Source organism: Limulus polyphemus, unplaced genomic scaffold, assembly GCF_000517525.1.
Source record: "Limulus polyphemus unplaced genomic scaffold, Limulus_polyphemus-2.1.2 Scaffold758, whole genome shotgun sequence".
NCBI classification, from domain to species: Eukaryota; Metazoa; Arthropoda; class Merostomata; order Xiphosura; family Limulidae; genus Limulus; species Limulus polyphemus.
The window spans coordinates 326,666-340,723 of record NW_013666368.1 but is presented as its reverse complement, the minus strand read 5'-3'; the positions used below and the strand labels follow the sequence as shown (position 1 = coordinate 340,723).

The following is a 14,058-nucleotide window of genomic DNA, read 5'->3' as shown; positions in this document are numbered from 1 at the left end:
CCGTATGTATCAGGGATGCTCAAATTTATTAGGACTAGAACCCTCCCTCTCCTTTATGAACCTGAACAACTTGTGATCTCCCAGTTTTAAAGCATCCAAAATAAGATAAAATGAGTACTTTTCTTGCTTGGATAACACTTGCTAGGATACTACAGTTCTACACATACAATTCTTTTTCAAGCTAAAAAATATGAAAACTATGAATGCAACTTTCTGTTTGCCCCTCGGGGATTTTGACCTTCAGTTTAAAACCTGCTATAGTTGGTTGAAGCTACAGACCTACAATCATTAAATGAACTAAAGATTTTGAATCACTATATTTTTAGAATAATTTTAGTACATAGTCAGAATGAAGTAAGTGTTGTGTTGTATTGTATGGAGAATCTTTTTCTCTTTTACATGTGAATGTGTACTTCAAAATAATATTAAGTGAATACTGCTTCTTTGTTTGAAAGTGCCAAGATTGAGAACCTAATTAACACATGAAAGAACCCGAGTTTCAATACGTGTTTAGTAAGTATTGTATGACACTAAAAAACACTAAGGACCTTTCTTTGCACATACTAAAATATATATGTAATTACAATATCAGGCAGGTGTATGTAGGGATGGCTTGGATTGTTCATCCAAATGGTATTTTAAATATCTCCTCAATGGGTAATCAGAAGCTTTACAATACTATACAGTGTTTCCTTTTATAACAATATTTACGTAATGACTGAGTGAAAAGAACTGGCAATGTCTGTAAATATTGAATCTAGGTAAAAAAAAAAGTCAATTGGAAATAATGACAAAGAAAATTACACAGGCAAAAAAGCCAAAAGTATGTGATAACAAAAAAGCAAAATGCTTATTTTGGAATTTGTCATTTTATACCATTCCTAAAATCTAGGACTTTTTTTAACCTTTTACCTGTTTGTGTAATTTTCTTTGTCTTTTTTTACCCTTGTCACTGGTAAATATCATAGCAAAAAGTTTAAATTTCTTGTTCCCTTATCTGCTTCTTCTTTTCTATTACATGATAACTCAAAAATCAAAACAATGTGTCACTGAGGTGACATAGTTTCAAAGTATTTATAAGTATTATTAACTGGTAGTAATTAAAAAAAAATCATAATTTTAGTATAAACGATGTTGCCTTTACCCCTTGAAGTTAGCTTTCTTACAGAAACTTGGTGTTCCTGTAAAAAGCTTACATCCAGGGTTAAACAGGAATTACCTGCCAATAACAGATGAATAATAAATATTACGTTTGGAACCTCATTGTATTTAGAACTTGGTTATAAATACAACCTTCCTATGTCTATTGAAACACTGCATTAAAAAAACAGCAAAAACTTTTCAAAAAAGAAAGTAAATGTAGGAATGGCTAATATCAATCCTTCAAAAACAATGTAAACAAGATAGTATGGATGGTATTTGCATCATAACAGCACAGGCAAGAAATAACATATACCAATATATATAATTACTCAATCACAGTTGAGTTTAATTTATCTTATTTTTGTTTGTTAACATTCTACTACATTGTGTGCCTGTGCTATTATGTAGGGATGATGCAAATGCCATCCCTACTATCTTGTTTGTATTGTATTTGAAGGACTGATATTAGCCATCCCTAATCCCTACATTTACTCTCTTTTTTGAAAAGTTTTTTTTTTTTTACTTGTATATTTTTGATTTGTTATCCTAATGATTGTAGTCAACAAATAGTATAGACTGGAAGAAATATCTAGTTGAGGAGCAGTAGTCTAAGATGTTAGTGTCTGTACTTATTGTAATTGAGAGAGATTGTGTACATAAAAACAATGACAAATGTATGCTTCTTTGTAATGAGTCACCATTGTTTTATTATAAAACATCTCTGGCATAATCTGAAACAGGTTCACCTCTACAACCAAGAAATGCATCATAATTTGTACCAATCCCAACTGGCTGTAGATGTTACCAAAGTTAAACCCACTGTTAAAGGTTATATGGAAGCTTTGTGTCGTGCTCTACCCATACGTGTGCTGAAGTTAAGAACCCCTTTACGTCTTCAGGACATAACATTTGAAGACACTAGTCATGTGAGTACTGACAAGATGTTTTAATTAACTTATACATAATTGGCATTTGTATATTTTGATATCCTTCAAGTGGTAGAATTAGTTTACTTCCAGGCTGTGTTTAAATGGTATGAATATTTTTTTGTTCATAAGACAAACTCAGTGACATAACTCAGTGACAAGTGGTGAATCTAATAATAGACTGGGTTTCATATTATTATGATTTATTAATTACAGCACATAACAGGAATACTTTATTCTTTGCTTATGAAACATTAACTTTCTTATAAATCTGTCTTGATAGATGTGTGAAACGGGGTGTGTGTCAGAAAGAAACAGTAGCATTCTTTCCACAGCTGCAACTGAAGAATTGTTGAAAATGGAGGAAAACTGGGATACTCCTCTTAATAAGGCTCTTCCACTCAGGTATTTAAAAGATTTAGTTGATTTAAGTTAATAGTTTCTCGATGAAATTAACTATGATCTATAGTCACCTTTACTACACAGTGTAAATGAAAATTATAAATTTTGTTACATAACTAGAAACACTTAAGCTCTGTAACTTGTAAGTCAAGAAATACCTTCCAAGTTGTCACTCTTCCAAAGCCTCATATTAACTTTGGAAGCAAAATACGAAGTCTTTAGGATTGCTTTGTAAAGCAAGTCTCTCACTAGAATGCTGTTGATGGCTACAAACATTCTAGTATTTAGGTAACGTGTTTATTCTCAGTAACATTTTTAGACTTTCTTTTATTGTCACCTTGTTGATTATCAGACAGATGACTGATTCTTGTAAAAAAAGAGATTACTTTATGACTTTTACATCATTATCCCTGTGATTTTATTAGAAGCTAAGCTTTTAACCCATCATCTTGAGTGGTGTACTAGTATGTTTAATGACATGATCTAAAATTAATCTTTTGTTAATGTACTATTTGAAAGAAACAAGTGTGTTTTTTTACATGCTTGTGATACAATAATATAAGAATATTAAGAACTGTCGCATTAAACATAAGATGTCGCAAGAAAAAGTAATTTACTTTTTCACGTTTTCAGCTATCTTGACTTAAACATATAGATTTCTACTGGTACAAACACTAAGATAACCGACAGATATGTTTATGTATAGGCCAGTTATGTGTTACATGCTAAATAGTAGTTAATGAATGGAATTGTGATATTTTCCTAATCTATGGTACAAGTAAACCCATACTAATAAATGTGTACAACTGTTTATATGGTCATCATTAGTATGATAGGTAAAACACACACACCAGCCTGTGACTTTTAGGGTCAGTATGTTAGGCATGTGATTATTAGCCTATAGTATTTTAGTTTTTAATCACTTAGGAATCCAGGTGGTTAGGGAGCTTGACTTGCAATCTGCGGGTCGATTGATTCGAATCCCCGTCCCACCAAACATGCTTGCCCTTTCAGCCGTCGGGGTGTTATTATGTGACGGTCAATCCCACTATCCATGGTAAAAGAGTAGCCCAAGAGTTGGTGGTGGGTGGTGCTGACTAGCTGCCTTTCCTCTATTCTTACTCTGCTAAATTAGGGATGGCTAGCGTAGATAGCCCTTGTGTAGCTTTGTGTGAAATTCAAAACAAACACTTAGGAAGTTCATGCCATTCTCATTTTTAGTACAAAAATACACTATACAGTAAGAAAAAAGATATGAATAGAGGGTTGTATATCACATCACTGTACAGTGTTAAGAACTTCCCCTTATAGATAGATATATACAAGCTGAGATACCTGTCCTTTGTCCAGGTTATGAACTTTAAATGTGTGGGTGGATGCTATGATAAATAACACAAAAATCCTAACTTTCACACAATTTATTTATAATAGCATTATTATAGTATTCATTATTTCCTCACAAATAGTTTTCTATAAGCTTTAAGAACTCAATATGTATATACTTAAAACATGGTATATACTGTGTGATTGTCAGGTGAGTTTGTAGGAAGCGGTAGCAGCCAAAGTAGTGATGGTATGGGTGCTTTCTTTTATCTGCTTTTAAAATCAAGTTCTTAATGTCCTACCACAGTTTCACATGATTAATTAATAGATGGTCATTGGCCACAGAATTGTCTTATGGCCAGAAACTTCAGCTGAGGTTTGTGTATTATTGCAGTAGTGGCAGCCATTTTTTTAATTGCATTCCTCCATATAGAGTGCTGTGTGTATATTGTGTTATAGAAAATTTTATAATTTTTTTTTGTCAGTGTAAGGATGTGGTGCTATCTGTGGATGTAGTTAACATTAACTTATGTCAAAGATAATAAATGGTCAATAACAGCAATAAGGGGTAGTGGAGGGGGTTGTGAATCCTCCATTAACATGCTCCTTCTTACAAACTATCATCCCACAAAGTTCGGTTGAGATTGGCCGAGTGACCCAGGAGTAGTTAGATAACAGACAAACACAAAGATTTTTTGCTTTATGTATATATATATATATAAAACATTCCTAGCCCTGTGCCTAGTGTGCAATGTATACTCCTGCATGTATAGATTTTTACCAGACATGGTATATCTGCCCTTATAGCCTTGAAATTTGTTTTTAACAGTACCCCAGTCACATGGACTGTTATGATATAGTGTATTACCATTTTATAACTTTGGTGCAAAATTTCAAAATGATGCTTGATGAATGTGTGAACTTTTCACAAAGATGTGTTTAAATTAAAAAAATTGAGATTAAGCACTTATTTAGATTACAAAAGAAAAGTGCTTTGTAGTTGGAAAGAAAAGTAGACAGAAGTTAGTATTTCTTTAGACTGAATCTCTATCTTTATTACATACTTAGGTTCAACACTAAAGACTTACTAAAAGAAAATATTCCCAATAATCATTTGATACCAAGTACTGTTGATGCCGTAGAAGAAACAAACCATGATGATCACAATGTCTCTGTTGACCAGCCACAAAATACTTACTTAAAACCAATGAAAGGATCTCATAAATACATGACCGTCCCACACTTTCATGGTGAAAATAAACTAACAGGAGAGTTCAGCAGTTTGAGGCATAGGTGAGTTAAAGGTCAAAGTATAAAGACCACATGAAAATAATATGATTAAATATTTTAGTATAAGGTTCTATAATTATGGTGTTTCTATGTACCAAACTTAGAATAACAAGTAAACCAGAATTTGTTTGATAGATTAGGAACCAAAGTCACAGATTAAGGGCTTTTGTGTTACTTCTCTATGCAAACTAGTAAAATAATTTCTTAATTTTTTTAAGTACTAAAAATGTTTATTTTGATATGAAATAGTTTAATTGCACATTAGATAACAAAAGTCATACTACAGTTTCAAGATGTATAATATATTATCTCAATTTAACTCGGGTTAATAGCACGAGGTGATAGAGTTGTATTCGTAAGTTGTATGGTTTAATTTTTATTTATATACTTACTTTAATCGTTTTGTAGAAAAGAAATCACACAAATTAGACAGATGTTTATTGCAAATTTAACCTATTTAAATGATGTACTTTCAGGAAACCACAACATTTTCATGCCAGTCCAAGTTATAAAAAATCTTTATCAAATAGCAATCTAGAAAACAAGGATGAAAAACCATCTGTTAAGTTTGGTTTAAAGCAATGGAACACAAATCAACACAATGAAAATAAGCCAGACACTACAATTAAGACAGATGCTGGACCAAAAAATATGGCTTCTGATGAGGATGTCAGCTCAGAGAAAAAGATGTCTGTTACAGAATCAAACACGCCTCACATAAATATTATAAAAGCAGAAGAGTTTGAGTTAATGCCAGGTATTCTTATGAGTGGCCCCTCTGCTGAACTGTAGGTTACCAAATCTCTTTTCTTCACACTTTAAAATTTTAGGAAGAAATAGTTGGGTTTGTATAAGCCACTATTTGTTTTAAATCCATCACTAAGAGACTTGGAAAATGTGACTTACCTTTGAAAATAGCCATAGGTTTCTCTCCTCTTTGAGATTCATGAATAAAAAAATGTTTTCTGCTTTACTGTTACACTATGTTCTTTTTATAGGTTAGTTGATTAAGAGTCACAATTTCCCAAATTATAAGCTTGAGATAATAGCAACTAAATCTTCCTTACTTTAGTTCAGTCTTCTGTGTTTTTAGTTGTAAGTAATATTTAATTTATATTTTAATCCAATTTTAATTACACTTAAAAAGAAATATTAACTCATGAATGTAAACAAATCTTTTTCATGTTGTTAGAAACTAAAATTCAAGTAATTTTTAGTAATATTGTTTTTTTTTGTATTATAGCTTTTGGCTTTATTCTCACTAGGTAACCATGCTATTAATTCACATGAGTAAAACTATTTTAACGTACTCTAATTTCTGATGTTGTGTTTTATAGTTACTATGAATGCTAGTTCGGCAAATTTAGTTTGAAATAATAGTCAATAACAATAAAATATAAAAAAAAAGACAAAATAATAGTTTAAATAGTTTATTGTTATGAAAGTATCACACTGTTTTGCAATACAAGTTTCTAGATTGATAACATAAACCTTTGTAAGAGAAAATATGATAAAGTAAATAAAACAATTGTAACCTACTCCTAAGATATTCATATTCACGAGTATTTATAAATAAGTTAATTTAGGGCTAAATATTGTAACCATAGCTCATTTCACTATTCCTTAAAAAAAAAACAATGGATTAACTTTTTGAACTTACAACAACATTAACATCACTGCAGGTCACGTTGTGCTCAGCTTTTTTAAACTCAGTTACCACAGAAAATGTTTAATGTTCAGAAAAATTTATGGTACATATATTATATTATATTTAAATTAATTTCAAGGTTGAAATTATTATATATCCTCTCATCACTCTTTTCATATTTTACGATTGTATATTTTAGTATTACAAACTCGTTAAAGATTGCATGCTATTTTCGAAGAAATGTTATAAACTTATTTCCATAAGTCACACATAAAACACAAGCTTAATTAGAAACAACAGTATAAGTTTTCTAACTACTAACTTAAAGATATATATATGCCAACCATTCAATTGAACCTCTGTTATATAAATCTTTTCCCCAATAAAAATATTTACTTTAAACCTCAATTATAAGTTTCTAACAGAATTTACATTTACATCCAGGTGAAGAAAAGTAGAAAATAGTAGAAAAATTCAAGTAGAAATCACATGAAGCTTTTAGTTAGTACGGCTATTATTTTCAAGTACTTTCCAAAACATCTGTTGTTTACTTAAATCAGGCAATAACGGCAGACCTAGGTATGATAAATTACTGTACAGTTTCTAAGGGTGGAGATGAGGATAAGTGAAATATCAAAACCTCAATATGTTTCCAGAAAGCCCCCAAAAGGTAGAGTGACAGTTTAAAAATATAAAGTTACAGATTAAAATCTGACCAATATATTCTTTTGAGGTCAACAGAAATGTCCAGTTTTATATATTCATGCTATGATTATTAGGTTATTAAACTTGTATTTATCTAAATTTCAATGAATTAACATTGTTTTTATTCAACATTATGCAAGGATAAAGTACAAAATGCATTTCATTAAAATGTTTTTATATAGGCTACAGACTGTAATGACTGATAATATACTGCTGATGTTGCAAGAATAATATTCTTACTACAACTGTTAACATTGATAAAAAAAAGTAACTTCCCAGTCTTTACTGGCATGTTCACGTGAAATAAAAGTAGTCTTGAACACCACTGATGAGCAGGATGGAAAGTAATTTAAATAAACTACTTTTTAAAAGTTAAACAAAATACAAGCTAAAATAATTTCTGTTCTAATGGATTACAAGGATAAGAAGAGAGAAATGATGCAACAGTCTAGTTAGCTCATTATACTGTGAGGTTTTATATCATATTGAGGATACATAAATACTGCAAGTCTTTAATTCAATAACGAATGCCCTTAATAACATACATATTATTCATAAGAACAGTTTGCTTTCACTTATTTTCTGTTTATTTCTTGAAGTTTTCTTTATAAATAAAGATACAGTACTTTTTTATGTGTGCTGATAGTTTTTCACTCCTCCATTACCAAGAACATCTTATTAAAATATATGACCTAACGTGTTATTACATGAAATAACTAAGTGCATCTGGTGAAGTAAGTAGTACAAAGTAACACTATTACTATAAAGTGCTTACAGTTCATCATGTTTAGGCCCACTGAATTCTTCATGTGAGATAAAACCATTCTTATCCTTATCTTCATGTTGAAAGATCTCCTCAACAATCTTGCCTTGTTCAGGAAGGTCCTTAATTCCTGCTGCTTCAGCTTCTGGCAGTTGTTTCTTCAGGTAATCACTTATCTGTGGAGGAAAAAACAACAACAAAAAGGTTTAGGGCAATACTGGCAAGTCACATGTTTTTAGAAAATGCTGCACTATAAAAAGGCATTTGATTGTGAAATAATGTTTTATCTTATTTAAGATTTTGTTGGTCAGCTGGATATGATGTCATGCTTTTAAATCTCAAAAATCAGAAAAAAAAATTTCATAGTGGTTGGTTCAAAGGTGATATGTTGCAAATTTATTTTTAAACTCAAGTACAGAGTGACTCAACAATAATAAGACTCCAGAAAAAACTTAAAAGAATGCTTTTCCCAACAGAAATCTATCCAGGTAATGTACTGTAAACACAAATGTAAGTGAGAATGGAATAGGTCAGTTGAAAGAAAATAATGAGCTACATTTCATTATGTTACAGTTTTTTTAAAGTTATTGCTAACAATAACAAATTAGTTGAAATCTTCAAAATGCCCTCCATCTGCAATCTTGTGCATAAATATTGAAAATTTAAGCAATGTTGTAACTGTAATGATTCTTTTGTAGGCATTGGCTCTCATAGTTTTGTTGACAAGTTTGTTTTCAGACAGTCTTGCCTCACAATTCAGATTTATTAATGTCCCAAAGTCTTTGGGAATAAAATCTGTCCTTGAGCACAGTCCAAAAGAAATTATCCAAGGTGTCAGAGGTCTGGCAACCTAGGAGGCCATCTGAAAGGACCTCAGTGATCAATTCATTGATTAGGAAACTGTTTGATTTTTTTTTTGAGATTTCTTTGCCAAACTTTATTCAGTATTAATTCATATTCTGTGTTTGTTTAGTTCATGAGCCCCATCCCACAGTTTTGGAGCTAATAGGCACAAACTTGGCAGAGGGGTACTCAAGGTGGCCTAGGGAGGGACTATCCTTATCTGTAAAGCATAGCCTTATACCAAGAGGGCTAAAATGAGCCCAGAAGGTCATTCAGGCATGGAGGTCTAGGAGTAGAATATCAGGGTTACCAAACCAGAACCTGATGTCAGATTCTGTGTTCTTGGCCCCCTTGGAATTCTGGGAGCACTATGTTCGCAACTGTGTTCATAACCCCACTCGCAGACTAGTAAGATCAAACATGGCACTTGTACTCAGGTACAAGGGGTTTTTGGATATGGACCCACTTTGGGGTAGCTACAGAGGTAATTCGAGATAATGAAGAAAATTGATCAGTATATTAGGGCCTCTGTGAATCACGAGGGGCCTTTGAATCTTGCAGTGGAGCATGGATATTTTATGCTAGTATTGTTTCATTAGCTTTCCTTCAAAATACATACATTCTACATCATTGATATTGTGTATATATATTTAGTTGCTGTATCCTGTAAGTGGTGAGTAAAATGAAAGTTTTGATTTTAAGAATCTTGCATATTAATTATCTTAAACTGAAGTTTATTTGAACATTGGGGTAGAAGTATCTGAAAACAAACTGAAAGCCAAAGCAGTGTTATGTGATAAATGAACTCTACAAAGGAATCATTACAACACAGCTTAACTCAATATTTTTTTCAACCTAAAGTATTTTTGAATGTAAAATAAAGCCTTAAAGGTTCTCTTTTCAGGATTGTATTCAATCATTAGATTTTGCTTAATTGTCTTCTTAAAATAGAGGAACATTTCATATGCTTCTGAGGTTCCTTGGAACTTTGAAGAAAACTGTGTTTTGTAAGTGAAAAGAGATAAAAAAAGACATCAGTATACTTTGTCCATTGTGTCTTGCAAGATAAAAGAGGAGCCAGTCAATTTAATGAGAAGGTTTAATATTTAAGAAGTCTACCATTTGTTTTTGCCAACTCAAGCTCCATACATTTGCAAAGTCCCAAAAACATTAAAGGGGTTTTTAGACAGAAACTCTTCAGGACACAGTGTTCATTTTATGTTACAGTGAATATTGTGCAATATTTCTTGCACATTTTTACATGAATTAGCAGGAAGGAAAATCTGTATACTTATATTTTATGCTCAAATTATAGAAACATAAGTAATATTTTGTGGCAGATATAAAAAAAATAAAAAGTGGAACATATTTTTGTTTCATTTCACTTATAAGTGTAACAAGCAGAAAATTCTGACTATGAACAATGATCTTTTAACAGAAACAATACATATGTCTACATTTTTCATACAGACATGATGTAACCCAATATCTGATTAATAAATACGTTGTACATGTACAAAAACAGCCAAATTAAAATCAAGAGGTCAACCATATAAATGAGGCAAGGGGGCAAACCCTGTAAAGATATAATGTAAAAGTGGGTAAGTTAAGCAAGAAAAATTGGGGAATACTTAGGCCCCTTTTTTTATTGCAACTGGAACAAACAGTCTAATTTGGCTGGAGTCACTACTGCATGTTTAGAAATTATCTAAGTACCAAAACCAAAAAAAAAGGCAACAGAAGTACACAAACACACACAAACTTCACTTAATAAATCAATACATTATAATCATTATAAATTTTTGTTTTCCTTTGATTTGTAAGATTTGTTTTTTATCTCGGATCTATGTAATTACTTTGCTTTGATCAAAACTACAGATAAATGCCTACTTTTCTCTTTTGAAAACAAATACATTAAAATGGTCAATTGTACTTCCAAAACTTGAAAATAACTTGGTAGATGAAGTACACTTTAAAGCTACAGAGTTTGGGAACACCACGATAATAGCTTACTTCATCACGTGAGAGCTGTTGATCTGCATTACTGTCTATTTCCTTGAACACGTTGACAGGTGGTGGTCCATCTTGTATTTCCAAAAGTTCTACTTCAAATATAAGTGTGGCTTTGGGAGGAATCTTCTCTCCTGAATAGTAAACTAAAATAATTTTAGTATAATATGGAAGTTTGATATGCATAATTCCTGTACATGTATATAAACATATTTTAGAAAACATATTACATGCAAGACCATTCAATGATTCTATATAAAACTAAAAATCTTCTTGTTATGGATTAGGCTTTAGCATTTCACTAGATTTACGAGTAAATGAATTTGATACTGATAGGATATCTCAAAGGTTCCAGTAGAAGAGGTCCTCTTCAAAACTATACTTTACTTTTAATAGCAAATTCACACCCAAAACACTATTCTGCATTTTAAACAGAATAAATACATTTATATAAGAAAAGAAATAATTACCCACAGCAATTCTGTACTACTTAATGCAGAATAATAAACATGAAGATGCTCTATCCCACAATGAATAAACTTTTACTAATAGAGTGAAGGTTTTCAAGAACTTTCAGATCTTCGCTTTTAATTTGTGTTCAAAACTTCAGCTTTCTCTCAGTAGGCTTCATTTACTAGGTGGGTAATTGGTTATTGCAGGTCATCCATTAAAAACAAGCAAAAAATAAGTTGGGCTAGACCCAAAGAAAATTATTACTTGTATTTCATTAATGTGAAGCATATATTTTATGGCTACTACTACTATGGAATTATGCATACATAGTAAACTCTTGCTTTCTCTCTAGTCTCTGCTAGGTTGGACCAATAATAACTATGAAGAATTTAATAATTGTCAGAAATAGAATACTTCTATCTTTAATAAAGTTGTACCTCATAAAAAAATGTAAATATTCATAATTGCTTACAAAAAGCTCTCAATGACTTGAGTTAAAAATACATACCACATCTTTCCCATCATGAATTTTTCAACCAATAAACTTAATTTTATATGGAAAACTATAAATTACAGATATTTTGTTACAGTGGTGGTATCTGTAATATCCTGAATTTTTCCAAAAACTACAACTGTTTTAATGTGTTTAGTGAATTTTTTTACTGGTTTTGGAAAACAAGGAAATATTTAAAAAAATAATTAAATATGGTCAACTTTACTCAGAAACTTATCATAGCTTTCTAGTGCTGATTTACTGAAACGGAAAGAGTAGCTAATAAAAAAAATCATAGATTTTAGTATTAACAACAGAAACCACCTGCTCCTGAGTCTCCATAACCCATGTGAGGAGGTATTGTTAATCTTCTTTTTTCTCCGACACACATGTCTACCAGGCCTTCATCCCAACCTTTAATGACTTGACTAATTCCAAGTTGAAACTGGAATGGTTCTTTTCGGGTGTAACTAACAGAAGGAAAGCTTGTTAATTTTATTGCTCAATGTACTGTATGGTGAAATGAATAAAATAGGCTAGTGAAAAAAAAATTACAAGTTAAATCAATATACATATCTATCTGTTACTTGACTCCACGATGACAGCTACTAAGTTAGTGAATGAATGTAGATTGTACTTGTCTATTAATTGAAAAACCATTCAACAGAAGGTATGTGTTAAAATGAAGAGGCAACTGTCTACTTAAAACTTAGATAAATTTATATCTAAAATTTTTATAATACTGTTGCTATTGTGAATGACGTGATTTTGAGGCAACGGAATCTAAACAATGGATATTATGATTCGCAGTTCGACACGCTAACCACTCATCCACGCCCAGCCCATTATTATTTTAAAAAAAAACTTATTTTATGGACACTTCAGAATAACATATTTTAATCTCTCATATCAATTTAACAAATATGAAGTTACTTTCTTGTATGACATAATGCCCTAAGATATTCAAATTACAAAAAATATAATAAAAATTACTAAACCAGTAAACAAAATGACTCCTTTTTAAACCTTAATTAGTTGTATTTCTTCAGCGACTAGTGCATATTACACATCTTGAAACTAGTTTTTTACAGACTGTAAGAAAAATGTTTAAAAATTAAACAGGTTTCAAACCTTGAATCAAACTCTGTTCCGTCATCTAAGGTACCTCTATAATGCATAGATAGAAGATCGCCTTTTTTAGTTGTTTTATCACATTTGTCAGGTTTTTTCAAAACGTCCACTTCCAACTCATCGTTTTCCTGGGACCCTGCTCTTAAAACATGATTAAACTGTACTAGAATAAATATTAATGTAAAATATGATAAAAATGGATGCATATCCGAAAGTTTAAAACCAACGTATAATAAAGCAGTTTATGTTCCTCCGAGTTATACGTGGGTTAATAATATACCTTGTCATCACGCTACTCAGGTGCACACGTGGCCTACGTAACCGGAAGTTTTACTTTGCGAAAAGGTGATTGGTTCAAACTTCAAGTGATGCTTTGTTGACTTTTATCGTGCCTCGTTTCAGATTCAAAGACTTACCTATGCTGTCCACTGGTGAAAAGACTTGTAACATCACGATAGTTTTGAGAGTTCAGTGAACTTCAAAAAAAAACTTTTTCAGTGAGTAAATACGAAAACAGAAATGTGTATAGAAGAGTTCTTCAACAACGAGATTTCAGAACAACTATTTCACTGTTCAATTTTGTTTTATTTTTTACATGAACACCTAGTTCATTTGTTAACTCGTGTTACTTTCGTTATTTAAATCTAATAGTTATTCTAGCTGGAGAAAATGGAACACGATTGAAGTATATATTATATATACACATTTCTAATGTGGTTTGTTGCAAGGAATCTATTTTTCACTTCGTGTACTTAGTTTCGAGACAATTTAAACACTAGAGTGTTGTTTGTTTGTTTTTTTTTAATTTCGTCGCAAAGCTACACGAGGGCTATCTGCGCTAGCCGTCCCTAATTTAGCAGTGTAAGACTAGAGGGAAGGCAGTTAGTCATCACCACCCACCGCCAACTCTTTTACCAACGAATAGTGG

At 31.5% G+C, this 14,058-nt stretch overlaps 2 protein-coding genes across 2 annotated transcripts in view; one reads left to right on the top strand and one right to left on the bottom strand.

Annotated features, from left to right (window-relative positions):
• The window catches only part of LOC106460352 (neither inactivation nor afterpotential protein C-like), a 62,049-nt gene extending 55,843 nt beyond the window's left edge, over positions 1-6,206 (top strand). The window contains exons 29-32 of the mRNA XM_022387046.1: positions 1,884-2,069; positions 2,353-2,474; positions 4,863-5,087; positions 5,561-6,206. Of these exons, the coding sequence (XP_022242754.1) occupies positions 1,884-2,069; positions 2,353-2,474; positions 4,863-5,087; positions 5,561-5,876 (849 nt within the window). The 3' untranslated portion in view covers positions 5,877-6,206. The remainder of the gene's footprint in view (positions 1-1,883; positions 2,070-2,352; positions 2,475-4,862; positions 5,088-5,560) is intronic.
• Positions 6,207-7,998: 1,792 nt separating this feature from the next.
• On the bottom strand, positions 7,999-13,453 carry LOC106460355 (FK506-binding protein 2-like). The gene is made up of 4 exons (XM_013920048.2): positions 13,131-13,453; positions 12,324-12,469; positions 11,057-11,187; positions 7,999-8,376 (listed from the first exon to the last, which is right to left on the bottom strand). Exons 1-4 carry the CDS (start codon positions 13,334-13,336, stop codon positions 8,209-8,211), a joined length of 651 nt encoding a protein of 216 aa, XP_013775502.1. The 5' UTR covers positions 13,337-13,453; the 3' UTR covers positions 7,999-8,208.
• Positions 13,454-14,058: the final 605 nt, after the last annotated feature.